The 27,723-nt window shown below is 40.8% G+C and overlaps 1 protein-coding gene across 1 annotated transcript; it reads left to right on the top strand.

Annotated features, from left to right (window-relative positions):
• Positions 1 to 1,535: 1,535 nt before the first annotated feature.
• Positions 1,536 to 17,138, top strand: wapla (WAPL cohesin release factor a). The gene is made up of 20 exons (XM_058651865.1): positions 1,536 to 1,823; positions 2,408 to 2,823; positions 3,647 to 4,352; positions 4,828 to 5,141; positions 5,309 to 5,433; positions 6,516 to 6,611; positions 7,177 to 7,377; positions 8,452 to 8,588; positions 9,398 to 9,509; positions 10,167 to 10,397; positions 10,502 to 10,613; positions 10,759 to 10,856; positions 11,147 to 11,223; positions 11,666 to 11,841; positions 11,988 to 12,103; positions 12,406 to 12,636; positions 13,156 to 13,360; positions 14,417 to 14,505; positions 14,610 to 14,705; positions 15,677 to 17,138. Exons 2-20 carry the CDS (start codon positions 2,433 to 2,435, stop codon positions 15,740 to 15,742), a joined length of 3,579 nt encoding a protein of 1,192 aa, XP_058507848.1. The 5' UTR covers positions 1,536 to 1,823; positions 2,408 to 2,432; the 3' UTR covers positions 15,743 to 17,138.
• Positions 17,139 to 27,723: the final 10,585 nt, after the last annotated feature.

The following is a 27,723-nucleotide window of genomic DNA, read 5'->3' as shown; positions in this document are numbered from 1 at the left end:
TGTGGCATTATGACTGTAGAAACTGAGTGACTTTGAAAGCATCTGATCATTAGATGAATTGTGACAGGGACTGAGACAGATTTTCCTCTTGACTATTACTATTGTGATGTAATGGTAATACACAGAACAGCTGCAGGTGACATAACTGTTTCAACTGTGACCTATTGACTTGTTGTATTTGGCTGCAGGAGCTATTGTATTTTCTTTTGGTGAGATGAGAAGAGAAACTAACAAACATTTCAAACGTCTCTCTTGGGAAATTAGTGGCCTTGTGTTTTCAAATGGAGACAAACCATTTTCTAACAGGTGTCTCCGTCTTTTCTCTCTTTATGAGAATGTACACACTTGGGAGGAGATGTTCGGATGTCTGGCTAGGCTGACTAATGGCCATTTCAGTGTTGATACAGTTGGGACTACTTTGCCCCGCAGACCTGGACTGTTTACAACACAGTCTTTTATTCATTTGACACCATCTGGGCCCCATACCAGATCCACTATTGTTGATGTGTATGCTTTCTGTGTCCAGAATGCATACGTACTGTATGAACGTGTGTGTGTGTTCCTCGTTTTAAACTCCAACTTGTAAAGTTAGATGTTTTTCTCAGCAGACCAAATTCCAAAATTGTCACCCATTTTTGATTTCAAAGATCATCATCATCATCATCGTCCTCCGCTTATCCGGGGCCGGGTCACGGGGGCAGCAGTTTCAAAGATATATCCTTTAAATCAAAAATGTGTGTGACTATATTGGTTTTGAATTATAGTTTCATCAAAGAAACAAAACAATCAAAAACTATTAGTGGTTTTCAGCAATATGCAGTGTTTCTTTACATGAAAAGTTATATTGGACAATTATCAGTCCCTGGCATCCATTCCACCAGCCTAATATGGTAATACTATAGTACATAGTATCACAATGCGGCGTACTTGTTATTATGTCAGTGGATCACAGTCATGTATTAATATGTTGGTATAAGCAGGATATTACATTTGGAGTCAGTAAAGGGAGTCATTGTTTTATCATTTGGTTTGTATTCAGAAGAGAGGGAGAAATGCCTATTAATTTTTTAATAGTCACAGACCTCTTTGTTTATATTTGTATACAACAACTGAAGCTGTAAGGGAAACAGAGTAAAGTAGGAAGTCATAAATAATTTGACCTCTTTTTTGTGGTTGTATACAAAAAACTGAAGCAGGAAGTCATAACGTTACACCACCGTCAGATTAGCATCGTTTATAAATCAGAAATATGAGAAGAGTAATTGGTTAAGGTGTTGCTCATGTTGTTAAAAGTTAACCGTGCGCAGTGGCACGCAAATTTTCGTCAGTGGTCTACACGATTATTGCTTCTCTTTGGCATGTCGTCAAGTAAAAAAAAGAAAAAAAATATATCAACAAATGTGGTCCTCCAGCGCCCCCTAGCGTTTCTGTGACGTCTGATTAAAACCAATCACAGTCGCGTTTGCTAAAGGACATAAAAACATCCTTGTTGTTCATTGGTCAATTCACTCCGTGCGTCGCACTACATGTAGGTCTCGCTAGAATGCGAGGAGGGAGGGACATTTTAATGGCCGTCGGTTGCACTAGAAAATGCAAAATGTCCAGATTATTTACTTTATAAAAACTCTAGTAGCAACGGGTGCATTGAAGATAATTTTATCTCGTGAATAACATTGTGCTAGGGGATATATTCAGGATATAGACGAGTTTCTAGTGTTGTTTCTACAGCGTTGAACGGACTTTACCCGCTTCATTTGTATGACAGGCCTAGCCGGTTGGCTAAAAAACAAGCGGCCAGGTAGCTGAATCGCATGAGTTGAAAGGTAAGAGTGTGCGCCACTACTCTCATGTACTTCAAACGATTACCGCAATATCTGCACACAAATGTGCCTTTGAAGTTATCGACAGCACATATATAATTCAAACGATTCCGACATTCGATGCAGTCATTGGGGGTGTAAATGGGGAGTTAGCATTAGCGTGCGTAGCAGTGTATATGCTAACGGCTAACTTTTTAACTTTACAAGCTGCAGCAAGCTTGGGTAGAGTTAACATACTCTGGTCAGCTAATTCTGCTAATTTCGTGACGTCAGGGAGACGTAATTAAATCTAAGTATAATTAAAGTAAATCTGACTTACTTTAGCTTCCTGATGTATTGCGCACATACGACGGATCGTGTTATTTCAAAGCTAGGATGCTTGATTTAGCCTTGCTAACCAGCTGTTGACTTATCCAACTAGAATTACAAATCTCGTACAGTTTCATCTGTTCATAAAACACGTCGCTGCCTATGCTAAGTAAACGTTACACTTCACTGTCAACCCACATACATTAATCTGTTCATCCACAATCTGGAGCGATATGTTGTATGTCATTTGTAAAAACTGTTTCTGCGTCTTTTCACAGGGAATATGTAACATAAAGTATCAACATGACATCCAGATTTGGCAAAACGTACAACCGGAAGGGTGGGGAGGCTAACTCGAAATTTGAAGAGGTCTTCTCCAATAAAAGGTCTACTCTGACAACCAAATGGGGGGACACCACCTACAAGGCTCAGCTGGGAGCCAAAAGGCCAATGCTGAAAACTGATGTTGCAGAGCTTTCCAAGAGGCCAAGGCTTGAGGATAGCGACAGTGAAGAAGACCCATTTGGGTTTGACAGTGATGATGAGTCCAAGACTGTGACCTCTCACAGTGTATCCCAGGTGAAAGTCAATGAAGGTGATGGGGCTAAGAAAGCTGCAGTACAGAGTGGTGGGACAGCCACTGCTGTGACATCTGCACAGACTTCTGCAAGCTCAGTGGCTACTACATTCACAAGTAAGAAAGTGTTTCCAACATGACAACTTGTGTCCAGACAAGTGCTTCAGCTCCGTATCAGAAGTAATCAGCTCCATACTAAATAAGTAAACAAGGGCATGTCAGAATCAATCATTACTCATGATTAATTAGTTGTATTTCAATGGCATATTTCATGTGTAGTCTCTTGCATGTGTAGTCTCACATGGAGTGTGTGTGAGAATGTGTGAACACAGCTGCTTCCTCAGAGAGAGGGGGGTTGGTTAGTTTTCAAACTTTGGGTAAAATAATTTGTCTCAATCGCTTTCTCAGGATGTTAAATAAATAAATAACAAAATTAAGCTGCATCACTGTTGAGAGATGGCAAGGAAAAAGTTCTTCTGGTGTGCTGTCACAGAATCCCTCTGCCTCAATAAATCATTTTAGACTATTTGTATTTGTTAACACATCCCAAACACTGCTACTACACAGCCTTTAGGAAATGGAGATGGCAACTAAACTGGTACCCCTGCAAATGAATGCTGTTCCATTAACATTTCTGAGGAAAGCATTGTGTTCCTTCAGGTTTATTGCACTTTTAATTTGAAATCATCCAGTAAAACGAAAAGCAACTTGCATTAGTTTGATAGATTTATAAAAGTTGGTTTACATTTTTGTTATAGACATGTGCTATAAATGTGACTCTGCCATTATCCATGATTAAGAACAATTTTTATAATGACTGACCTACTAAAAGAGCATATCACATGACCATCTTCAAGCAAAAATTACGCAGCAATATTTTTCAAACTTCTCTGATGAGTTTTTAATGTGACCATTTGTGATTTTCTTCTTCCTTTTGTAGGCAAGCAAACCTTTGAGGACAAGGTTGTTAAAAATAATCAGCCCAGGTTCAAAAGCACACCAGATGGCAACCAGAAACCTACATGCATGACCTATGTCACAAACAAAGTGCCCTCTGATAGTCAGAATGTCTTAGCATCCCAGAGGCCCATCTCTTCCTCTTCCAGTATTGATGCCTCCTTTAAACTGTCCACTGATGCACCAGGTGATGGCAGGGACTTCCAAACAGCTTCCTCCTATGATGGGTTGCCATCAGAAGAGATGACAAGCGCTCACCTAGAGCCTTCCACTGAGCCCCCACCACAACCAGTGGACAACATTCCCCCATCCCCTTTCACTCTAAGGGCCTCTAACTGTAAGAAATACCAGCGGCCTACCCGATCAAGCAAAACATCCTCTGAACATGCTGAAAACAGTGATATGCCCAGTGAAACAGTCAGTGCCCCAAATCAACCCAACAGTGTCCTTTCTGCTAGTGGAAGTAGTACTGCCACTAAACCAGCAGCCAAGCCACCAGGCAGGGGTGGTGGGAGGGTGCGTGATTACACAGTTCTGCACCCTTCCTGTCTATCAGTCTGCAATGTCACTATTCAGGACAAGATAGAACGGAGCACGGATGAACTGGTCACTCCAGCTGCTCCTGCTGAAGTTGGAGAGGCAGGCCAGATGAAGAAGAAGTCAGATGCTCCACCACCTAAACCTACAAGGTAATTTCAGTGTTTTTTGTGACACAACCCCCTGCATTATAACACACATAAAAACAGTAGCGTTTAAAACCCTTCAGTTTTCAGTTTCACTATTCTGTTTTAATAAAATAAGGCAGGGGGCAAATGATGAACAACACTTTTGTATTGTGTCATTTTGCATTCACACTTTTAACAGTGAGGTTTTGGTCACTGAATTTAAGACTATCATTTGCAATAATAAGTAAAATGCACATTACATTGTAGCTATAGTACATGCCTTTTTATTATGGGTATCCAAAAGGAAACTTTCTTTCTCTCAGCTATGTTGTCTGTGCAGTTGCACGGTCTTGTCTTTCTTTGCAACTGTGGACTCTCTGTACTTTGAAAACCTTTTTTCTTCACTTATCTAAAAGCTGGTCCAAGTACCTCAAGATCTTATTTTTTCTTCCCGTCTTAGACAATCTCTGTAAAAAAACAAACAAATCCCTTTTTTCAGATTCCGAACCACCCAGACAAAGACGAAGAAGACCAAGGCCGAGAGCAAGCTAGAGTTCTTTGGCTTTGAAGACAAAGAGGACCAAGTGGGCGAGGACGGTTCAGATGGTAGCATGGTGGGCAAGAGTAATTACAAGATCAAGTACTTTGGCTTTGATGACCTAAGCGAGAGTGACAGTGACAGTGATGATGACAGCACTCATGCCAAGGAGAAGAAGGCCAAGAAGGCGGCTGTAGCCTTGGCTGCTCTAAGCTCCAGTGTGGACAGCCCTCATACCAGTGACTCTCAGGACAGTCAGGCCAGCAGCAACACAGGTACACTAACCTACGTCAAATGGATAAAAGCATATTTGATTGTTTTAATTATATTTAGCATAACTTGACTACATTATAATTTTTTTAATTTAGCTCTTTACCTGGGAGAGCTTGGATGATTGAGTGTTTTTGTTTCCAGTCTATTTACATTTGGTTTCTCCCAACAGATGCTTTTGACTACTCTGATGACTCCAGTCCTGGTGGCGCTGACATACAGAAAGGACGCTCAGGGAAACAGGGTGATAAATACACTGGCAGTGGACTGAAAAAGATCTTCAGTGGACCCAAAAAGGTACACAAGCGTGTCTGAAATTTCCTGTGTATCTTCTTGCTTTATCGAAAAAGCAATTGTTTTCCTTTGTTATGCAACAATTGTCTTTGAGTAATTACCCATTAAGTTTCGTTTTAGTAAATACTTAGACTATTAAAACAAAGCAAGCATGGATCTCTTGACCTATTTGAATCGACTCTGGTTCAACAGGAGTCTACAGTCAATATGGACAGGTCAAGGTGTGTTATCTAAACTCTAAACTGTCACGACGTTCCTCTCAACCACAGTGAACTTGGTAACTTTTGTTGATTAAATAACAATTACATAACCAAATACCCAGCTCTTCTCAAAATAGACCGATGTAATTGGACTGGCTAGTAGGAGGGAAAGCGGCTCAACTGAAACCTAAATTTATTTGGATGCCATTTCATATAATGCTGTGATTCAGCTGCAATATGTTCTGCTAGATCTACTGTTGCATACTTGATGCTCTGAATGCTGATGCCCAGGGATTATTTTGTGAACAGTCTCACATGGTTGGAGTAATTCTGTATTCATTTGCACGCACTTATTATTATGGGGTTTTGACTATTACTGCATAAACTCAGCTTTGATTTGTGGTTTTATTCCCAAATATGCTCTGTTCATCTGAATCCTGTTTTGTTGTGGCTTTGGGTTATTTGTAAGCTGTCTGTGCATTCGGCGTTCATCATCAACAAAACTCCAAACATTGTCTTTTGTAATGTATATTTGAGCCACACAATGTGTCATATTAAGGTAATGTTTTGTGTGCTTGGGGACTGTTGTGCTTCACACTGAGGCTGTTTTTGTCTCAGTCTGTCATCATGAGTACACTGGGAAACATTTATATGTTCATTTGTAATAATTCATAATGATAACTTAAGCTTTAAACCAGAATGGTTCATAGACATTAACATGGACCTTTCTTTGTTTTTTTTGTCTCATAGCTAAGTTTATTTTTAGCCGTGGGAAGGTTTCACCATGATGATGGATTTTCAGCCTGTAAATGAATGATGTACCAGGGACAGAGACGGCATGTCTTATGCTGTGTTTATTGGTTTGTTTATTGTTTTGTTTTTCAGTCACCTGCTAAAGCAGTATATAATGCTCGCCACTGGAACCAACCTGAACCACAAGAGATACCGGTGCCTCCCCTCTCTCGATCTCAAACCGCCCCAGTAAGAGATCACTTGCTTTGTGGTTATAACTGTTGTGTTTAGATTTACTGTTTTATTTGTTTTTCCAAACTAACAGGGGGCCTTGTGATTAGAACATCAGTGGGGGAAACGGAATTTTATGTTAAACGTTGTTTGAAATGGATGCATTAATTTTGCACAGTAAAAAGGCAACTAAAGCAAATTCTAATAAGCAGGACCATTTGTTCACAGAATTCCCTGTGCCCTGTTGTCCACAATCCAGGATATTGTTTATTGGTCTCTGGGCAGTCAACAGTTCTGTATTAATTACTCTCATTCGTCTCTTTCTGTTCGCATTGAGCTTTTTCCAAGTGCATGGTATTTTCTGCATTGAATTCATCCCATTGAAATAAGTCTTTGTTTAGAGATAAGCTAACCAGAGTCTAGGATTTAAAAGTTGTTGTTAACACTGCATGTGACATCTGTTAACAACACTTATGAAAGACTTGACAAACTATTCAGCTGAGGTAAATCTTGTGGACATGCTATTAGGCAGATTTTGCTGCTTTGTTATGAGTTCCATTTCTTCTCTTTGTTTCCCCCTTAGGCCATTTTATCGAGCAGCGGCGGCAGCAGCAGCAGCAGCAGCAGTAGTAGCAGCAGCAGTAAGGACAGCAACTCCCATAAAGATGACGGCCTATTCAAAGCCCCTCCACCCCCGCCCAAAGTCATTAAGTCAGAGACCATCCCCACACGACTCAACCAGGATATCGTCACGGCACTAAAATGCAGAAAGGAGCACAAGGAGGTAAAGTTTGGGAACACTAACATATTTTTAGATGTCAGCTTAACAACAGAGAGTCGCAAAGGGCTTATTCAGTTAATTGCTGATTTATATTCTCTCTATTTGTTTGCATGCCTTTATGAACTAATGTGCTTGTTTTAGCCTTGGACAAGCTGTGTTACACATTTGATAATGCAGTAAAATTGTATACATTTGAAATTAGGGCTGAACAATTTGGTGAAAATGTCTAATTTCTCTGAGGGGTTGTTTTTATTTTTTTTTACTTCAGCTTCACTTTGTTGAGTAATAGAATCAAAGGATGGTGGTGGAACTTATACAACACCAACAAAACATAAAAACCAGTGTGTAGGATTTAGTGGCATCTGGGGGGGGAGCAGAACCAACTGAATCTGGGTACATGGCAGACTTCATGGAAGAGGAATGTAACAAAAACTAATGAATGAAAACATGATTTTAATTGTTGTATCATATTCTATTGATATATCCCCTAAAATATATTATTATTATTTTTTTCCCTGGGACATAGAAAGAAGAACCATTAAATTGCACCCTTTGTGTTTTGCTAATTGTGTTAAAAGCAATTACTCAGCAAATTTGAAGTCAAGATAAAGATTGATTATTTGAACCCTAGTGTAAGTTGGAGGTTTCATTGGGGACTGTTAGTCTAAACTCCCCTGAAGCCCATGTCATTTGCAAATGGGCTCTCTGGCTCCAAATCAATCTGTTTGTCAAAGATCCCATGAGGTAAAATGGTTTGAGCTAAACTGCCACTACTCACTGGTGTTGTCTGAGGCTGAGGTGTGTCTCACTGAGCGCACACACACAGCACGACTGTTGATGTTGGCAAAAGGAGTCAACTGCTGATCAGGCCCCATGCCTCCACACGCTCAGCAGACTGATCAAGGGTATTGGCACCGTCAGCTGTTGCTGATAATGAAACGGGTAGAGAGGACGTAAACAATAACCGCATTCCTCCCAGTGTGCTTGTGTATGTGCGTTTGTGCAAGTTGATTATATCTATAGACAAGTGCACTACGGCCAAATTAGCTGTAATTAACCTCATCTCTCTTCCACTAGCTGTACACGGTGGTGCAGCATGTAAAGCACTTCAATGATGTGGTGGAGTTCGGAGAGAATCAAGAGTTCACAGATGACTTTGAGTACCTGGAGACGGGGTTGAAGAGCACTCAGCCACTCAACACAAGATGCCTTAGGTAAGGAGGGGTGTAGAAAACATTCGTGGTTTTCGACAGGCACATGAATGCAACCTTTTTTTTTTGAGTGGCACATTGGACTGATTTTAATCTACAAAGTACCTCATGGAATTGATGAAATGGTACCAATCCCTGTCACTTAACAGTTGTTCAATTCAGCAAGTGCTAGTCTTTTAATAAAGCAACTGGAGAAACTGCTGCTTCAGATGACCAGAGGTATATAATTTGTATGTAGCTGTCCTTAAAGTACAGTAAACAAAACTGCAATTGCAAAGCTATTAGAGAGCAGCGGGAAGCAGCATCCAATGGTGTGTATGTTAAATTAAATTATTCACGTGGTATGTAAAAGTGGCAGTTTTTGATGAATCCTTTTAACTTTCATTGTTGGTTATGTACAACTATATTTTGCCTATTTTCTCTGCCCTGCTTTTATGGCTTACTTATGTTTTCAAAGTCTATTTGAATAATGGCAGGTTAGAAATATACACAGCCTTTGTTTTATGGAAATAAAATCCACTCTGGATAGACAACCTTGGTTTTTTTTATAAAGAAATGGCTGTAGGGAATCTTGGACTTGTATTCAGGCTGCAAATGTGTAAAGAGAAGAGGGTAACATTTTGGACAGAGTCGAAATACAAAACGGGATGTATTGGAAATTAGATAGTAATATGGATTTGGAAGATTGGTGTCCCACATGTCTAATTTTTCTTAGTTTTTCAAGGTAAAACTGATAAATATTTGATCTAACCTTCTTTTCTCACTCTCTCTCCCTCTCTCTCCCCCTCCCCCTCCCCCTCTCTCTGCTCCAGTATTATCAGCTTGGCTACAAGGTGCGCCATGCCAGGTTTCAGGATGCACCTGCGGGCTAGAGGAAAAGTGGCACAGGTTTTCAAAATGCTCAGTGATGCACCACAGCATCCGGTTAGTGAAACTTTATTTTTGCTTGAAGCGGGGTTTGAAGTGTACTTTCTTATGTGAGCATCGATTTATGCAAATTGCGTATACAGTGTCCTTTTTATTTTTATTTTTTAGACATGCCGCCCTGTTTTGATTGTCTTCTTTCAACTTTTCTAAATTCTCAGCATTTTTATTGTAATTGAATTTGCCTTAAGTAATTAGCTATGCTCATATGCTGTGAAACGACTTGACAGGGGTGAATTTAAAATTAACAGTGTGATGTTTTTTGTAATGTCAGTATTAACACACTTCATTAATGATTTGCTAATGAAGAGGATGTTGAATTTCCTCATATATATATATATATATATATATATATATATATATATATATATATATATATATATATATATATATATATATATATACACTGTTATTTAAAGATCAAGCTTTCTTACAAGTTAAAGCCTCAAGCTTTGTTGTACATATTTTTAACTTTGGGTTATGCTTACTCTTGCCCTTTTACTTTCCCTTAAAGCTATTTTACTATTAAGTATCCAGCAATAGTGGAGAATGGATTAAGATTATTCCCTGTTTTCGCTGGTGTTGATCACCTTTGATCTGCCCGTGTCACCTTAGTTTCATCCACTTGGTTAAAGTTTGTCTCCACTGTTTAATCAGAACCTCGGTCTGTGCACGGCTTCCTTGATGTATATTCTGAGTCGGGATCGACTTAACATGGATCTGGATAGAGCGTGTCTGGAGCTAATGATCAAGCTGCTGGAGCTAGACCAGGAGTACTCGGCTCACCAGGATCAGCTCACAGCAAAAGAGGTTGCAAAGGTCAAGGAGAAGATTAGGAAGCTGTGTGAGACTGTGCACAACAAGCATCTCGACCTAGAAAACATAACGGTTTGTTGGAGGGTTTAAGTCTAATGCAAATGAAGTCCATGCAAATTTGAAAAAGATACTTTTAAATGTCATGCAGAATTTACATATTGTCTTTTCTCCCTTAGACTGGCCACCTTGCCATGGAGACATTACTGTCTCTTACCTCTAAGAGAGCTGGTGATTGGTTCAAAGAAGAACTGCGGCTACTGGGTGGTTTGGATCATATTGTAGACAAAGGTGGGTGCGTGGGATTCTACTGCACTTGTGTCAAAGCAGGTGTTTCGTCACCGTTTTAATGTTTGTGCGGAAATCTCTTGCCTCAGGATAAATTAACAGCTGTTGTGTAATAGTCATGTATGTTGTGTTTGCGGTGTTCCTACAGTGAAAGAGTGCGTGCAGAATCTGAGCCAAGAGGATGACAAGGAGAACCTCGTAGCATCTTTATGGGGGGCCGAGAGATGTCTGAGAGTGCTTGAAAGTGTAAGTACTGCTCTGTCAAAGTGGGTTCTCTGCTCTGCATTAAAGTCGTACAAAAGTGACACTCAAGGGCATAGCGAGTAATGGAGTACTGAGAGCTGTGAATTGCCTGGTAAATTTTATTGTCACACAATAAAAGTCTGCGTTAAAGAGCTGATTGTCTCTTATCAACTATCTCACTTAAAATGCCATTGATCAGAAGTCTCACCTTGTTTTTGGATTTTTGACTTTCAAGCTTTTTGATGTACTTTCCCTGCTATTGTTAATACTTCTCTCTCATCTTCTGCCAACAGGTAACAGTGCAGAACCCAGAAAACCAGCGTTACTTAATTGCGTACAAGGACTCTCAACTCATTGTCTCCTCTGCCAGGTGAGGCTCGTGACTATTATTGACCTTTGTACCGATATTATAATTCTACTGTTCCATTATTTTAAACGCTGTCTTACTGGTTGGTATGGCGTTTTAAAGTTATTTAGAAGATGAATAAATAAAACATAACACTTAATAGAAATGAAGGAATAGTTTGTGTAACACTGTTGGCAACAGAAAATGACATTACTTATTTAGTAATTACTAGCTAATGAGATTCTATGCTGACGTGTAATATCGCTAGACCTATATGCAGTTCCACTAATTGTTATTAAGTTAATTCATTTTGTGTTTTTGAGTCTCCTTGCTCTTTATCTCTGCTTATGTTCGGCTCTTCCTGTGTTCCGTCGTCCTTGTGCTAGTTCTCCTTAAAGTGTCCCTCATTTCTGCCATTGTGTTTTGCTTTTTAACTTCTCACATCAATTTTTATTATCCTCCCTAGGGCTTTGCGTTACTGTGAGGATATGATCCAGCGGTACAGCAGGGCATTAAACAACAGCTCCCTGTCATCGTCTGGTGCAACACTGCCCCACTGCAGCTTCAGTAACGTGGGCAAGGCCGTGGAGGACTGTATGCGGGCTATCATAGGAGTGCTACTTAACCTTACTCATGACAATGGTATTCTCTTTTATAACCTATATATTTCTTACATTTCTTTTTGTTTGATGTGTTGTTTTTTTATCTGGATTTTTTTGAATTGCTATAATGATGACTAATATCAGTGGAGGTTATTATAATAAGAATAATAATCTTCTTGTCTGCAGAGTGGGGCAGCACTAAAACAGGGGAGCAGGATCAGCTGATAGTGACTGCTCTGAATTGCATCCTTCGAGTCCCTCGGTACATTCCCCAGGAGCAGCGTTTTGACGTGCGAGTACTGGTAAGTGCGATATTCCAGAACTTGAGAAAGCACTTGGTGAGAGCAAACCTCTGCCAAAGCTTCTCTGTTTCCCCACTGTGTCACTAAACGTTTTTATAACTTATTCTTTGGGCTGTGATCTACATCCCTACAAAATTTCTACAAAAATGTTATCAAAAGCCATCCTTTTACATGTTTGAGTTATGATGCTCACAAGGAGACAAACAAGGTGGAAAACAAAAGACCACCACATAATTATTGAAAATAGATTCTCCTCCCCCTCTGTGTGAGTCTTATTTGTGTATTTTTGTTTTGTATCCCAGGGTCTTGGTCTGCTAATAAACCTTGTTGAGTACAGCTCAAGAAATCGCCACTACCTGGTGGACATGGAGTACACCGTTGACAACAGCTGTCTGGAAGACAGCCTTATTCAGCCTGCTGACCCAACACAGTCGGACACAGTGGCAGAGTTGGCACCTCCAAGCACAGCTGAAGCTCAGGGAGAAGACGGCGACCAGGCCCAAACCTCTGGTGCTCTAGCTGCACTTGTGAAGGTTGGTATTGTGTCAGAGCTCATTAATAAATATTTTATTGTTACTCAAGTGTTCTTCCAAAATGATTTTTAATCATGACTGCTAAACACTGGGCTGCAGCCTTGAACAAAAATATGTATTGTATGCACGAGTGGGTGGGTGGGTGGGTGATGAATATCCAATGACCCACCATTTCCTTTCTAGAATGTAATCATTAACCACTCGACGTCAATTTGACCACTGCTCTGAAAATGGCTGGCAGCCAATAAGTTAAAGTAAATGTACTGAAGTCTGAAGTTGCACATGTTTTAATAACAAAGTGTACCTTACTCCACTTTACTGAAACCTTAAAACTCAATTGAGCAGCAACTCTAAAATCATTTTCATTTTCAAGACTTGAAAAAATTGTTTCAGAGTATTGGTTCCCAGTCAGTTACTGATCATAAAACTAAGAAAAGGCCTTAAGTCATGTTGCTTCACCTTTTTATGTCTTTCGAACCAGTCTACAGTTGTGATTTGAAATGATGTCTTTATTTCTAGTTCTTCCTGGAGAGAGAGCGTGCTGCCATTTTGGCTGAAGCCAAAACTGATGACCTCATCAGCGAAGCACCGAAGCCTGCACTGGACAAAAGCGGAGAGTGGAAGGAGACGTCTGGTGAGATCCAGTGGGTGGCGTCTGAAACCAGCGACCAGAGCCAACCCGAGAAGAAAGAGGAAGAGGATGAAGAGTTGGACCTAAATAAAGGTAAGCGAAACGCTGCACAAAAGGTTATTTTGGACCTTTTACCTCTTTATCCATTTGATATAACTGACCGGTGTTTAACCATCCCTCAACAGTTATTATGAGTTATTGTGTGAATTGGTGTCAGGGTTACCGTGGAAAGTTATCCCAAGGCCATGTTCAGACTTTGCAATAACATCGTCATAAAGTTGGGGATAACTCTTTGTTTGTTGGGGCTGTCCAAGTAAATGAAAGTCAATGCAGTGTCCAAAGAAAAATAGCTACTTGTGTGAGACGGAGCCTGGTGCCACTAGTGTGGCTAAGTTGATAAATGCACAGTGCGTTTGCTTTACAATAAGATGAGAAAAAAAAAAAGACATTGGCCCGTGGCAGTGGCCACATGTAAATCAAAGTATGGGAAACACGGAGCAGTGAAAAAAATATATTAGGTTCATTATGAAACTGAATGGGTCAGAGGATGTCGACTGTAAAGCTAAAATCTTTCACGCCGAGATAAATGTGCTGAAAGTTGTGGATGTGATTTCTGCATGGCAGCACCTTCATTTGCTTCTTTACAGCTCAGCTAATTAGCTGGGACAAGAAAAAAACATGTTTACTCTGAGGCAATGGGACAGAGTTTCTTGTTTATGTTTCATGTCCATACATTTGTAGTATTCCACTTGATTATGAAGCCTTCCAGAGCTGCAGCAAAAATCAACCATTGCCTGACTCTACTCTGTCTCTTTCTGAATCGTAGTAAACCAAACAATTAACGGAGTAAAAATGTGGCTTTTAATCACTAATTGCCAAAGATTCTAAGTTGTTGACACATTTTACATTTGCCCACAGTTTCCTGATTCATTATCAGTCTTAAGATTATGAAATCACTTTAAACAGCTCATGTTGTCCTGATGCTTGACCAATTTTTATGTGTTGTGTGTAAATAATGTAAACATTTAGAAACAAAAACAGTAAAATAATTAGGGGATCGTTGCAGATTTCCCTGAAATGTTTTTCTTTCGTCTCTACAACAGACTGTAAAAGTGACTGTTTGTTCTTTTTGTCTGGTGTTTGCTGTAGCTCTGCAGCACGCGGGTAAACATATGGAGGACAGCATCGTTGCCTCCTACACGGCTCTGCTGTTGGGCTGTCTGTGTCAGGGCAGCCAGGTGAGAATATCCAGGCACACATTACACTTGGAGATAGTTTGTCATGCACTCAAAAATATTAATGTTGTTTTCCATGCTCCTGTCTGTGCCCCCTCCCACCCCAGATAAATGTGACTACTGTGAGAACACATCTACCAAAAGGGGATTTCTCCATCATGACAGAAATGCTTAAGAAATTCTTGAGTTTCATGAACCTCACGGTGAGTTTGGCTATCAGCACAGTCTTTGCTGACATTGATTAGATTCTTTCATTTGCATGGAACTGTGAACCTGCACACTGAGAGGCATTTTTTTGTAAAAACGTACACAAAACAATCCCCAAATTTTTACCGAAGTCGCAAAGAGCCATTTAATTGGGCTCATTGATTTGTGTGGCTTGGAACAGATAACATTTTTTGAGGACCAGTGGTTTCATACAATGATTCATTTCCATTTTCACATCAAATAATTGCTGCTACTGCACTATGGAGGCAACTCATTTCTCAGAAAATACCAGGGAACAGATGGAAGAGCAAGCTTTTACCTCTGTTTATCTCATTATTGGAGCAATTTGTGAAAACATAATGTCTCAAATGGCTGTAGAGGCAATTGATATGATCGATATCCTGTATGAAAAGCCGCTCTTGATTTTCCCCTTTTTATAAAATCGGAAATGTCTCGATAACTTTTGAGCTGCTCAGAAATAAGTGCTGTGGCAGTAATGGAGAATTAAATACAACACAACATGTCTGTCAGTATGAGCCAACAATCAATTAAATGTTTATTTTCAAGGTTTTTATCATGGGCTCAGAAAAAAAAAAAAAAAGCAGAATCTGAAAATGAGCTATTCTCGTTAAATGTTTGAATAAGTCACATTTAATTGTGTTTTTAAAACTTCTTTATGGATAGAAAACCAACAATTGTTAAAACATGATATTGATATGTGTTAAATCTTTATTATATCGTGATTTGAAGTCAATTATAATGTGTTATTTTATCATTGCCCAGGCCGAGAGGAATCTTTGTATATTTTTTTGGATTTATGTTGATGCTTGAATTACTGTTCAGTTTAAACAACGTGTGTGTGTGTGTGTGTGTGTGTGTGTGTGTGTGTGTGTGACTTGACAATCAGCAGAGAAGCACAGAAACAGCATGTTGGTGTTCTCACACTCCTGTTTTTTCCCCCTCACAGTGTGAAATGGGCTCCACGGGACAAAAGTCCATCTCGCGGGTCATTGACTACCTGGAGCACTGTTAACAGACAGCCAGACAGCGGACTCACACTCCGACTGCACAGAAAAGGGATCCCAGGCTGTTCTGGTACCTCTGCATAACACGAGCGACAAGGAGTCACTGGAGTCTAAGCAGCTTTCCCGTGTCTTCGCGTGATCCTGCGATCACTCTGAATTTTCACCGATAGATACTCTGGTGTGCATTTAAATGCACAAATGCAAAACATGCAAGTACAAAAGTGACACTTCCTCTCTCAACCAAAGCCCCTGCTTAACTCACAGATGTGCTGATTCTTCTCGTTCCACTCGTCTAATGTGGCAGTGAAGAGTCAGATAAACTCGAAAGGTTCAGGATTCACTCCTCAGGAAACTGGGAATCGGGTAGAGGCCTCCGAGTGCTCCAAATGCGGAATGTCAAACACAAAGAGGGAATCGAAGCGGACGTCCTTTTGAAATGTCCTGAAATAGGTTTGAGGGCAACAGGCCACGGGGTTGGAGCCTCCTGTCTATTGTCAGGTCTCCGCTCTCTGTCGCTCAGCTGGAGCACGAACCTTTGAATCACATTTCATGGACGATTACATTTTAATCTCTGCTCATCTATGTCAACGCCAAGGGTGAAATCATTGATTCGCATGGAAACAATCATTTTCATGGATGTGTTGGTGACATCTCTGTTCTTAAACTTGTGTGAAATGATTTTTTGCACACATGCATCTAGTTTAGCTATGTGTTTGCAGTTGGTTTGAATGTTTTAAGGGAAAGAGTCTTTTTTTTTTTTTTTTGGTTCTGTTTTTCCAGCTTTGATTTTAATGTTTTCATTGTACTCATTCATTTTTAGCAAACTTTGTGAGTTAGACGAGGAGATAGGAGTTCTCATGTTTTTAGATTTGTTTTGTTTTTTATCTCGAGGGCATTTTATTTTTCCACCCAGGTTATGAATTGCTTTTAACAAAATTAGGGCTGTGTGTTGAGCCGGCTTTGATAGGATTTTCTTGATTTGACAGGTAATGGAAAGTGGGAAACTACACACTTTCATGAATTTTGGGTTTGTTTAGATAATATACATTCTAATTCATTCAACAGTTTGTAATTACAGTATGCATATGATGAATTTCTCACAAGGAATTGATGGTTGTGCTTCCCCCGTTGAATTTATCATGAAGTTATTTTTTAATGTATTTAATTTAATGCTTTTTTTTTTGTATTTTTATTTCTCCTTTGTAAATGGAAAGTCTTTACCTCATGACATAGCATTTGTGTGTAAACTTTCACATCATGATTCATTATAATATACCCCATGAGACACCGCTCAGTGGTTGGACAGATATGTATAGTAATCACAGATTTAACCGGCTTAATTAATATTGTTTGGGCCTCAAACCACATCAAATTTCAATAAAACGTGCATTCATTTACATGGGAGATGCCATGTTATCCTAATGTTATTTCACATGAGTTTTCGGCGTCCAGCCATGCGTAGCTTCATGTTTTTACTCTCTGTATCATCGTGTGTCTCCATCAAGCTCCCATTTATTTATTCTCTCACGGCGTCATTTTCTTTGTGATGACGCAACCAGACGTCTGGAGACGCATCCGTCTTGTACTGCTCACATGTACGATCACTGATTTCAATGACAGCCATACCTGTATAAGCAGATGAGGTGTAACTGGTTTATAAGGCCGCAGTGAACACACCTGCAACTGTTTACTGTTCTGTTTCCTTTGCAAATTCTGGTCTGCATGTAAATACTCTGTACATAGTGGTTAATGGACATTTAAAATGCTTAGACTACTTTTTTTCCCCCCTGAAGCTGATATTTTTATTTTATACAATATTTCTGAGTTATCGTTTGGAAAAAAAACAAAAAAAAAAACATCGCAAAATAGTTTGTACTGTTTCAAGGACATTGTCTTTGGTTACATGTAAATAGTTGTATCTCAAAATGAAAAAAAATATTGCTACTTTCAATATACTCACCTTGTTTTCTTCCTTGGAATAATTGAGCTTTGTTTTTTGGGCGTCTGAGCTACAGGTGGCTAATGCTTCCAAACAGAAGTGATGTCTTAGTTTGCTTTGGTATTTGTGTGTGTGTGTGTGTGTGTGTGTAGCAGCTGCTGAATACTGAACTTTCTGTGTGTGTCTGTGAGACCTCTGCTTCTTTTTCATCCTTGACAAAGAGTTTGCGTCCAAAGTGTGGTTGGTGTACTTAACAGTACTCAGTGGTGACAGTTTGTGGACACGACGCTGGTTTGACTGACTGTTGCTTAATGGAAACAAAAGATTCTTGTTGCACTCAGAGTCAAACTTACAAATAGCTCGGGGAGCTGGGGGAATGTAGTAAAACACTATCTGGCAACAGTGATCCCATGCGGGCGACAGCTGCGTCAACTGTGATCTAACAAGCGGTAACAAATGTGGGCTTTAAATCAGCAACGTCAGGGGTTTTCAGGGCGGGGCAACGGGATTAGTTAAGAGTGCGCAAATGGTGCTTAATTATGTCTTTAATGTGTCATTGCACAGCATGTAAATATGAGGTGACACAGGCGGCGGTGGAAGTACATTTAAAATTCAAGACAGCAGAAATCTTGCATGTAGATGACCGCCACGCTTTCCTTTCATCCACCTTTGCACATTATTCATGCCAGGTCTTCAGTCATTCGCAGTCAAATGCGGTGAGATTATTCCCCCCTTTGATGATCGGTGGCAGCGATGAAGATGAGAGTAAACATGGGGGGTGGGGTGGGGAAGATGCCTTACTATAGGTTAATGAGATTGATAAGATGTCCTCCAGTGAGAGAGAAACGGATGCAGAGCACAGGGGGATTAACGCTTCTCAACTGTCAATCAAAGGCGTCTCGGTGAAGCTGCACAGCCTGAGGCGAAGAACTACAACTGAATTTTACAGCTCCCCCCTCCACCCCCCCAGCATCCATTCTTTCCATCTACCACAGACTCTGACTACAATTTCCCTGACCCTTCCATTTGTCCTCCCAGTCGTGTACCTCTCCCCTGTGCACAAGCTGTACTTTTCTTTTTTTGTGATGTTTGTTTATTGTGAGATTAACTCCAGCAACAAATGACCTTTTAATACCATGTGGCAGCATTTGTCGTTCAGTCACACTTCACACCGTGTTGTGAATGGAAAGATCGACTGGGTGATTAGTCTTATTTGTTTTCTTGTTATTATTTTTGTAATATTCCTGTGGGCAGATAGATTCACAGCTTCAATGCCACTAGGTGGTGTGAGCACTCTGACCACTGCCAAAGGCTAAGGTGACGCACACACATGTACACACACACTCAAACACATCATCAGTGGTGTTGCCTACTGATTTCCCCTCGAGCTGTAAGAAGTCTGCTGTCTTCAGAGAGATAAACGCCCTCGTCTCACTGATGCGGTCACACGCACACACACTTGTGCACGTCCTGGAGAGTGGTGAAACATTTATGAATAAGCTCAGCGGTTTTCTCTGCTGACCATCAGCGCCTGTATTCGGTGAATTTAAATCGAGCTGTCACCTCACCTGCGCGTCAACACGTGGAGCACAGGCGGGAACCTGCAGAGGCATTAATCTTTTACATCTGTGTGTTCTCACTGCTTTTTGATAATGGTCACGAGTGAAGACTCGAAAGAGAACAAAACAAAAACCCTGCTGCCACTCAGCTCTTTGATTCATGTCAAATCAATTTCACTGCACTTGATCGTGTCATTAAGAGAAAAACAAACAAACAAAAACGCAGTGTTTTTAAAACGGCACTGAATTATTTACATAAGCGCAGAATGAAAGTTCCACATTCACAATTTCACTTGAGAGAATAAAGCAGTCTCACAACAGAGATTGCTGTTGGCGAAATGTAAATAAAAGATGAGGTTAGCAGTATTTTTTCTATATTGTGCACAAATCCCATAAAAATACAAAACCCGGCGTTCTTTTATATTTCCCTCTATTCCTCTGATGCCACTTGTAGATCGACTATAATGCCACGCTGACATCAGTAAAATGACTGTAGTTACTCGGATTGACTGATTATGCAGTTTGTGATGTTCACATGAGTTGCTATTGGACTATTTCTGTTCACATGTCACAGTCATACAGTTATGACTCACGCCTGCTTCCATTGTGAAAATTCTAACATGAGGACACTAATGTCTGCGTGATCAGAGTGAGCCTGGAATACGATGGTTTGCTTGTACTGAATATGATCTTATGTTGGGGGTCCAAGTAATCATACATGTGACATTACACATCGCCCCTCATATTCAGATAATTGTTAATATCAATCTGGTTAATATCAGCTGGTCATGGCTCGTCATAAAGACTCATTATACACTCTGTGGTGCAGTGATTAGGACTGCCGCTGGTTTGAATCCCAGACTTCAGACACTCAAAGGGGTGAGCAGTGAAGATAATGGACAACGCACGGCTGCCTGTGCGTTGTAGTAAAGATGTAAAGTATAAAGCAGGTCTGATCTGTGCTTAAGAACAAAATACAGTATTTACTGACTGTTCACCGCTGCTAGACCAGTGAAGCCACTCTTTCCCCCAATCTAACTTGTGCTTTTCAATTTTGTCTGTCAAGGCAGATTAAGTCAGAGGGTCGACGAGCTGAACTGGAGGCACTCTCCTGGATACACTGGGATTCACGTGGATACACTGAACATACCCACTCTTAACCCAATTAGGATCTCTGGACTTGACCCACTGTGCTGGGCAGGGAGAGAGTCGGCGCTTAATGAGTTGTGCACAAGCCATGAATCCTTTTTTTTGTTACTTCACTACAAAGGATTTATTCGGTTTGTCTACCAGTGCGGCCCTATGTTCTGCTGCCACAGCACACTGAAACACATGCTGTCACTAGTGTCTTGTTTACTCTCGCGCAAGTGTATTTGTACACAGTTAACCAGGCCAGTAAAAAACACACACACACACACAGAGGCCCTGAAAACACAATAACAACGAGTGAACAAAGGCACCGCAGTGGGTGCACGTGCGACACGTCGGCCGTGTAAACACAAATGCCTTCACATCCCAACAGAGAGAGGGGTACACACGTCCCTCTCCGCTGACACACGTGAGGGCAGCTCCTCTTGTTTAATCTCGCCCCTTAAATCATTGAGTAGCACGACGGAAAGACTCGGCAGCTCATCTGTATTCCTGCATGTGCGTGACCTGCACTCTAACGGATGGGCTTTGTCCACGGACGAGCCAGATGAGAAGCAGAGCAGAGTGCTGGTATTGCTACTCAACGCTGCCTTTCTGCTGTTCTCCATGTCCAGGCTCTGTCAGTCTCCTCTGTGTCAGTGGCAGAGGTGTGAAGCCTGATGTCTGTTGTGGTGTTTTGTGTATGCGTATGTTTACGTCTGTCAATCTGAGTGTAGAGCATTCGGGCTGGAAGCTGTGCCGTGTCATGGGCATGTACGTGTGTGTGTGTGTGTGTGTGTGTGTGTACTACTTGTATCTTTGTGGCATAAACACTGACCTTGTCAGGACTGGTAGTCTTCATGGAGACAAAACCTGGTCCAAATGCAGCAGAAACCTAATTTGCGAGGAACAGGTGAAGGTTAGGGTAAGCGGCTACGGATTGCATTATGTCTGTGAGTGTGTGTGTGTGTGTGTGTGTGTAGGCTTGTATTTCTACCTGTTTTTATGGCCCTAACAATGACCTTGTCAGGGCCGGTAGTCCTCATGGAGACAAAACCTGGTTCCTATTGCAGCAGAACCTCATTTGTGAGGAACTGGTTAAGTTTAGGACTAAGATTTATAGGGAAGGTTAGGGTTTATTACTGGTTATGGTTTAGGTTCTTGGCTGTGTGTGTGTGTGTGTGTGTGTGTGTGTGTATGTATGCATGTCTTTAGTGCTGTGCCCGGTCATGGAGGAAGTATGAAAATATTACACTGAAAACAGCTGCTCTACAAGTCACTATTCACTCGTTTGTGTGTCGCGTGCAAAACAAAGTCACTGCAGTATTTTTGTAGTGGAAAGGCTGGGACCATAGGTGGGAAAGGGGCTTTAGAATGGAGTTACCTTTGTATCTTGCGTGAAATTGCAAAGTAATATGCATGAATATGAAAAGCCATGGTGCACGATTTAAAAAAGAAATGAGAGCGGCGTAAAGATGAGATGTTAAATGGATGAATAATGTGATGCCGTTTCCTCTTGTCAGTCTGAAACTCTCACGAATATGAGAAATGAAACGTCAGCGGCGGACACAGCGAGCTTGTTTCATTAAAGACTTTGACCTCGAGTTGCCAGGGAGTGAGCCGGACACCGTTGCTCTGTACATGCCTTAGATTTAAAAAAAAAAAGCAGAAAAGAAAATGATCTGCCTCCTGTCTGCTGTCAGCACACACACACACACACACACGCGGTCTCATGTGTCTCTCTCCTCAAACACGAGCTGAGTACACATTCTTAAATCATTTGCAGTGTAAGGATCTATATCTGTTTCTAATTGAAACCTCGCTGCACAGATGATGCTGAGTCTAAGTGTGTGTAGGCCGGGCTGGAAGAACATGATGAGGAGTCCTGTGACACACACACTAATTCACCGCATCTCCGCGCGCGTGTGCCACTTCTGACGTCATGTGCAACGTAGGGACAATTTGACCCACAGAAGGGATTTAGCAATAAACACGACATGTGAACACAGCTCTGTCCTCAAACCAGACAAATATGCCCCGATTGTTGAAGGCTGTTTGAGTTGAATTGCAGTGGTTTATAACTTCAATGAGATGTATGTATTATTATATATTCCTATTTTGTGATGCATTGCAGCACTCACCTTTTCCCCTCTCATTGAAATACCAACAAAGGTCCATTTGCTTGGTCACCAGCAGTGTCTGTCAACCTGCAGACAGTGAATGTGTTTCATTATATATCTTTTTGTGTGACAAATTCCTCTGGATCTTATGATTATTTATTGTTACGACTGTTCAAAAAAAAAGAAAAGAAGAAAAAGCGTGGAGTCAGCATCAAAGCCGTGATGTCTTTTAGTTATTTAATCTAACTATGGCAAGGAGAGCGTGCACGTACCTGTGATTGGCAGCGAGAGACAGGGAGTGGGAGTGGGAGGAATGCAAAGGGCTCGCACGTTGCCAACACTGTGATAAACCAGCAGATTTTTATGGTTTTGCTGTTGACTCTGTGATCTGCCGACCTGCAGAACACTTTAAACAAATGAGATGTCAATAGTCGGTGTAATCAGTTAACACACTGAGTGTTGCGACAATAAAAGAAGTTTAGTGTTTACCGAACAGCTGTTTGCTCCAGTCATGTTTGGTATCATTACTTACTTTCTCCCTCCTCTACCTCCTGTTTGGCACTGGTCCGTCTATTTTAGTCTCCCTCTGTCCCTCCTGTCCGTGTCTCTCCAACTTTTCTCTGACTTGGCTGATTTCATTGCCAGAGATCTGTGTGATTAACTGCCCCTGTGAAGCATTTAAGGGCATGTCAGCCCAACTACTCCAGACCCCCGTGGTGTCTGACAAACAAACCCAAACATCAGCTGCACAGGCCTCTAACTAGAGTTGGAAGATCTCCCTTTTTCCCTCATCTAATGGGTCCAGTGATACTTCTCCAGAGGCTGGCATTCAGCACAGGAGCAACATTTAATGCAGCACTGAGATACGACAAGGCGAAAAAAGGCTTCTTTGATACTGAATCTGCAGTGGCACAGCACAGTTTAAGTTGTATAATAAATTAGCTGTGGCAATATCTCCCAGATGTCATTAACCAGTACTCTGGGATATCTCAGCGAAGGTGCTTTTCAGCTGTGTCAGACGTTGCTGCTCCAACCGATCACCTGTGAGTACAACAGACCTGAAACACTTTCTTTATCTTAATTATTTGAATCTCGGGGAAACTTGGATGGAATTAATATTAATCCTCTGCAGAAGGCCGGGGGGGAGCATGCCAATAGCCTGTTCAAGTAAAACATTCAGTATCACAGGGACTGTGGCTAAACGGCGCTTTGCGGGGTTTTGAATTCAGAGCTGCGGCTTCACACAGGGATGTGAAAAAAAGGGGTGGAATTCACACCAAGTCTTCAAAATCCAGAGAATCGTTTGGTTTTATCCAACGTCTGGCTGTTCTGCAGTCGCTCTGAAAGCAGCAGTGGCACAGTATAAGCTACCACATGTCAGGAGGGTATGTGCTGTGAAGTGTAGGACATAGATTTAGCTCACAATGGTGGACATTCTTTTTTTTCCAGTATAACTCTTTAGCAAACACTTTCACTTTTGCACCATAATCTGCACAGGGAATAATAATTGGCCCGGATGCTTTTAATGTTAAGAGAGTTTTCATTTCGATAACCACTCTCCAATCTCTTTCTGGCAGCACTGCTATTTGGCTCTTTTACTTTATACGATGATTTTGTGAAGTGTTTATGTAAATGTTGGTCAAAATTTATAAATATTCCCAGAAAAGCATCTGTCTGCCGTCTGGCGCTGTGCAGCGTGCTGCTGGTTGTTAATGGTGTTTATGCTGAAAACAGCTGCTTGCTTGTTGTGTGAACCAGGGATTGAAAGATGCTGAGCTGCGTCACATCAGAACTGCAGAGAGCGGCCCTCCGTGGGCTCGCACACACGTAAAGACCACACATGAGGGTCCCGGGGGGGGGGGGGGGAGCTGGAGCTGGAGACAGTCCCAGCTGACATAGGGTTAAAGGCGGAGGTCGTGTCCAAAGCCGGTCGCTTGTCCATCACAGGGCAAACACACAGAGACAAACAACTGTTCACACTCACACCCGAGGTCAATCTAGAGTGTCCAATTAACCTCTGCATGTTTTGGACTGTGGGAGCTCATCGATAACAGGATTCGAACCGGTGACCTTCTTGCTTTGAGGCAACAGCGCCGGCCACTATACTCGCCATGTGACTTTCTCTTTATAAACACATCGATAATTGCCCCTTAAAACGCTGTCTGTTCGCGTCCAGCCAAATCACGCGCTTTAATGTGTCATAAACAGTTTTTTATGTTGTGCCTGTAAAGGCTAAACGGACCGGCTCACAATATAAATCTACGTAAAGATGAGTGTGGATCAATAGTAAAAGCAGTATTACAATAAAAGGGAGAAGTGAGCGGTTGCCAATGTTTTTATGTGAGATGTCTTCTGTATTTCCTTTGGAGAAACAGGAAGACAGTGATGCTCCTGAGAGCTGTATCTTCTCTGTTCTAGGTAGAAGGCAGAAGACAAACAATAAGGTGAGGAAAAAAAAACAATCTTTCTTGTAGTCAAAAAAAAAATAAATAAAAACTATTTAGCACCCTGGGGTGAGGGAAAGTTTGTGGTTTTACTTTCAACAAAGGAAAGGGTTTTGTCTCCTCGATTGCTGACCGGAAATATGTTCTGCATTTTATTTTTGCTTGAACAGATTTGCCGCAAAACTGCTTAGGATTTCCACATCGCAACTCGACTAACCTGCTTTTTAGAGCTTTTCCTCACAGGAACTTTTACACCACCCTGTTTTGGATCTTGGGATTTTCCCTTGAAGTCGGTGACACTTGCAGTTAATTCCCTGTGAGGATGCTAACAGTTTGGAGCGAGGCAAACAAACAGGCCTGTATCTCCCAAATGGAGTGTTACACTCAGTCTTGCAGCTGTATGACAACACTTACCCTGATTCCTATTATGTGGGAGTATTTGCAAGCGGAGTCTAGAGTTCACGTTTGTGCAAACAACTTTTTTTCACTTTGCATTCATCATCCAAATCCAAAATGTTGTCAGATGTGTAATGAAGAATCTGGGGAGAAGGTGCAGTGGGTTTTTTTTTTTTTTATATCTAATTAGCATGAACTCATGCAGTGATAACACCAAAACTTTTCTCAGGTAAATGACCGGTGTGTTCACCGGAGAGATGAGTAGCCTCGGGCCATGTTATACTCCTCAGTTCAGCATTATTGGTTTCTATATCTTCAGGTAACTCATTTTCCAGTTTTCACTGCATGGTCAGGAGCACATTATGAGGAAATTTGAAATTCAGTGTTTGCTTGGAAAAGAGCTCCTTCACCATCAGAATGAATACACAAACTCATTATAAATAAGAATGACTCGTGTTGGTTTTATGACCGCGGGCAACTGTAGTTCGGATTTGTAAACATGACGGACTTTCCTCACTCCTTTAAATGAAAAGTTCAAGATTTGAATCTATAATGTTATTAATAGGCACACAGAGACAAAACTGTGAGTCTCCTACGTTTGTGATTTTGTTTTAACACACAATTTTTATAAATGTTTAATTTATCCGACGAGGAAACCTCTTAACCAGCTGGTTGCCTTGAAGCTATAATCTGAAGGAGGACTGCAGACAGACTTGATCTGTTTTTCTTTATTATTCAAATGGCGTGATGTTGAAATTAATGTTGACCTTTTGTCTTAATATGCAAGAAGGAATAGTCCATGTCTGACCATGGCAGTATTTAAAAATGCAATTGTAAGGTTTATAAGGTTGTTTTTTGTTGTGTATAATAATAATAAGTTGCTTTATTCATATTCATATTCATATTATTATTATACAGTTTAAGGGTTAACGGTTTGCACCAGTCACGCAGAGTCAAAGATGACAGATCACAGCAGAACAGAGACTGTGGTTTCTCCTCCACAGCTGCAGCACGTTTCATCGACATTGATGCAGCCGTGGTATTTGAGTAAAATGAGTCTCACCTTGTTTTTGGACAGGAAAAAAAACTGACACGTTCTCACACTCTCTCTCGCTCTCATTATACCGTCGCTATACCTGTCACTGGTTTCCTCGCAGTTAAATTAAACAATTTCACATTTTTCTTTCTACAAGTTGTTGAAAGACATTCTAGGACTGTCTGAAGTAAAGTTGACAAGATTTCCTTCTCTCTTTTTTTTTTTTGAGAAAACCCGGGAAAAACGTGGAGTCAATTCTAAAATAAACTAGAAAACTCACAGTTTTCTCTGTCTTGTCAGCGTAGACCTCTGCAGAGTGGAGAAATAATTGAAGTAATGTAAAAATAGCATTCATTTTGCGGCGCTATTTTCCGTCACACATTGCTGCCGGGTCAGCCTGAAATAATTTGGGGTTCAGTGTCTTGCTCAAGGACACTTAAGCAGAGGAACTGTGGATGAAACCACCAAGTGCAGCTACAATGTTGACGTATACAAATCCCTCATTAGAGGAAACATTTCATTTATAAAACAGCCAGAAATGTTGCATTTCTGTGCAAACTTTAAAGTACAGTTACAACAGCGTATAATTGCATGGTACATTTGTAACAGCGGCATAATATTATGGTAATATTTTAATTCTTATGCTATTTCCTGCTTAAAAACAATGGTGATGTGTTATTTTACAAAGATGATTACACATGTTTTTTTTCCCAAAATTATATGCGGGTTTGTCTTTGTAATGAGAATTACTGTATAGACTATGATCAGTGTAATACTTTCAATAATATGTTATACCAGTATATACAGTTCCCATTGTGCTTACTATAAAAATAGGATGGTATTACCATGCTATTGTATTACAACATTATCACAATGCCATTGTAAGGTAAAGTGTACTGTTATATACTGTTTCAGCCTGGCTGACATCCTCCAGAGCCATGGTGAAAATGGTCCAAACAACAATATAGAAGTGACCTTTATCCTTGTTGGCCTGCGAGCCAGCATGAGCTGATGAATGGTCGTATTAAACAAAGATGGCCTGGTAAACTCACTCAAACATTTGAAAGATGAAATATCCACTCGCTCAGAACACGTCGGGTTGTTTTTCTATTGCACGGCTGAAGGCAAAGGAACAAATGTGACAAATGCTGTGAGCTGTAGCACATTTGTGCTGTTACACCTGCACGCCGTACACCAAAGTGACCATGTTATTGAATGTTCTTTAAAGACACAGAGTGTTAAATGTTGCAGCAGATCAAGTTGCATGTTGCATTTGAATGACCCTCACCACACCAATCCCTTCCCATTGTGTTGTAGAACATATAATATATATATATATATATATATATATATATATATATATATAT

This window comes from Solea solea, chromosome 15 (genome assembly GCF_958295425.1).
Source record: "Solea solea chromosome 15, fSolSol10.1, whole genome shotgun sequence".
Classification (NCBI taxonomy): Eukaryota; Metazoa; Chordata; class Actinopteri; order Pleuronectiformes; family Soleidae; genus Solea; species Solea solea.
The sequence above is the reverse complement of the archived record's forward strand: the minus strand, read 5'-3'. Positions and strand labels throughout refer to the sequence as shown.

What these genes read in the sequence shown, in the direction of transcription:
- wapla (XM_058651865.1), top strand. Translation starts at nt 2,433, where the DNA reads ATGACATCCAGATTTGGCAAAACGTACAACCGGAAGGGTGGGGAGGCT. An exon ending in CTCATTGTCTCCTCTGCCAG is followed by an intron (nt 11,224 to 11,665) that starts GTGAGGCTCGTG and finishes TATCCTCCCTAG; the next exon opens with GGCTTTGCGTTACTGTGAGG. An exon ending in GTTTTGACGTGCGAGTACTG is followed by an intron (nt 12,104 to 12,405) that starts GTAAGTGCGATA and finishes TTTGTATCCCAG; the next exon opens with GGTCTTGGTCTGCTAATAAA.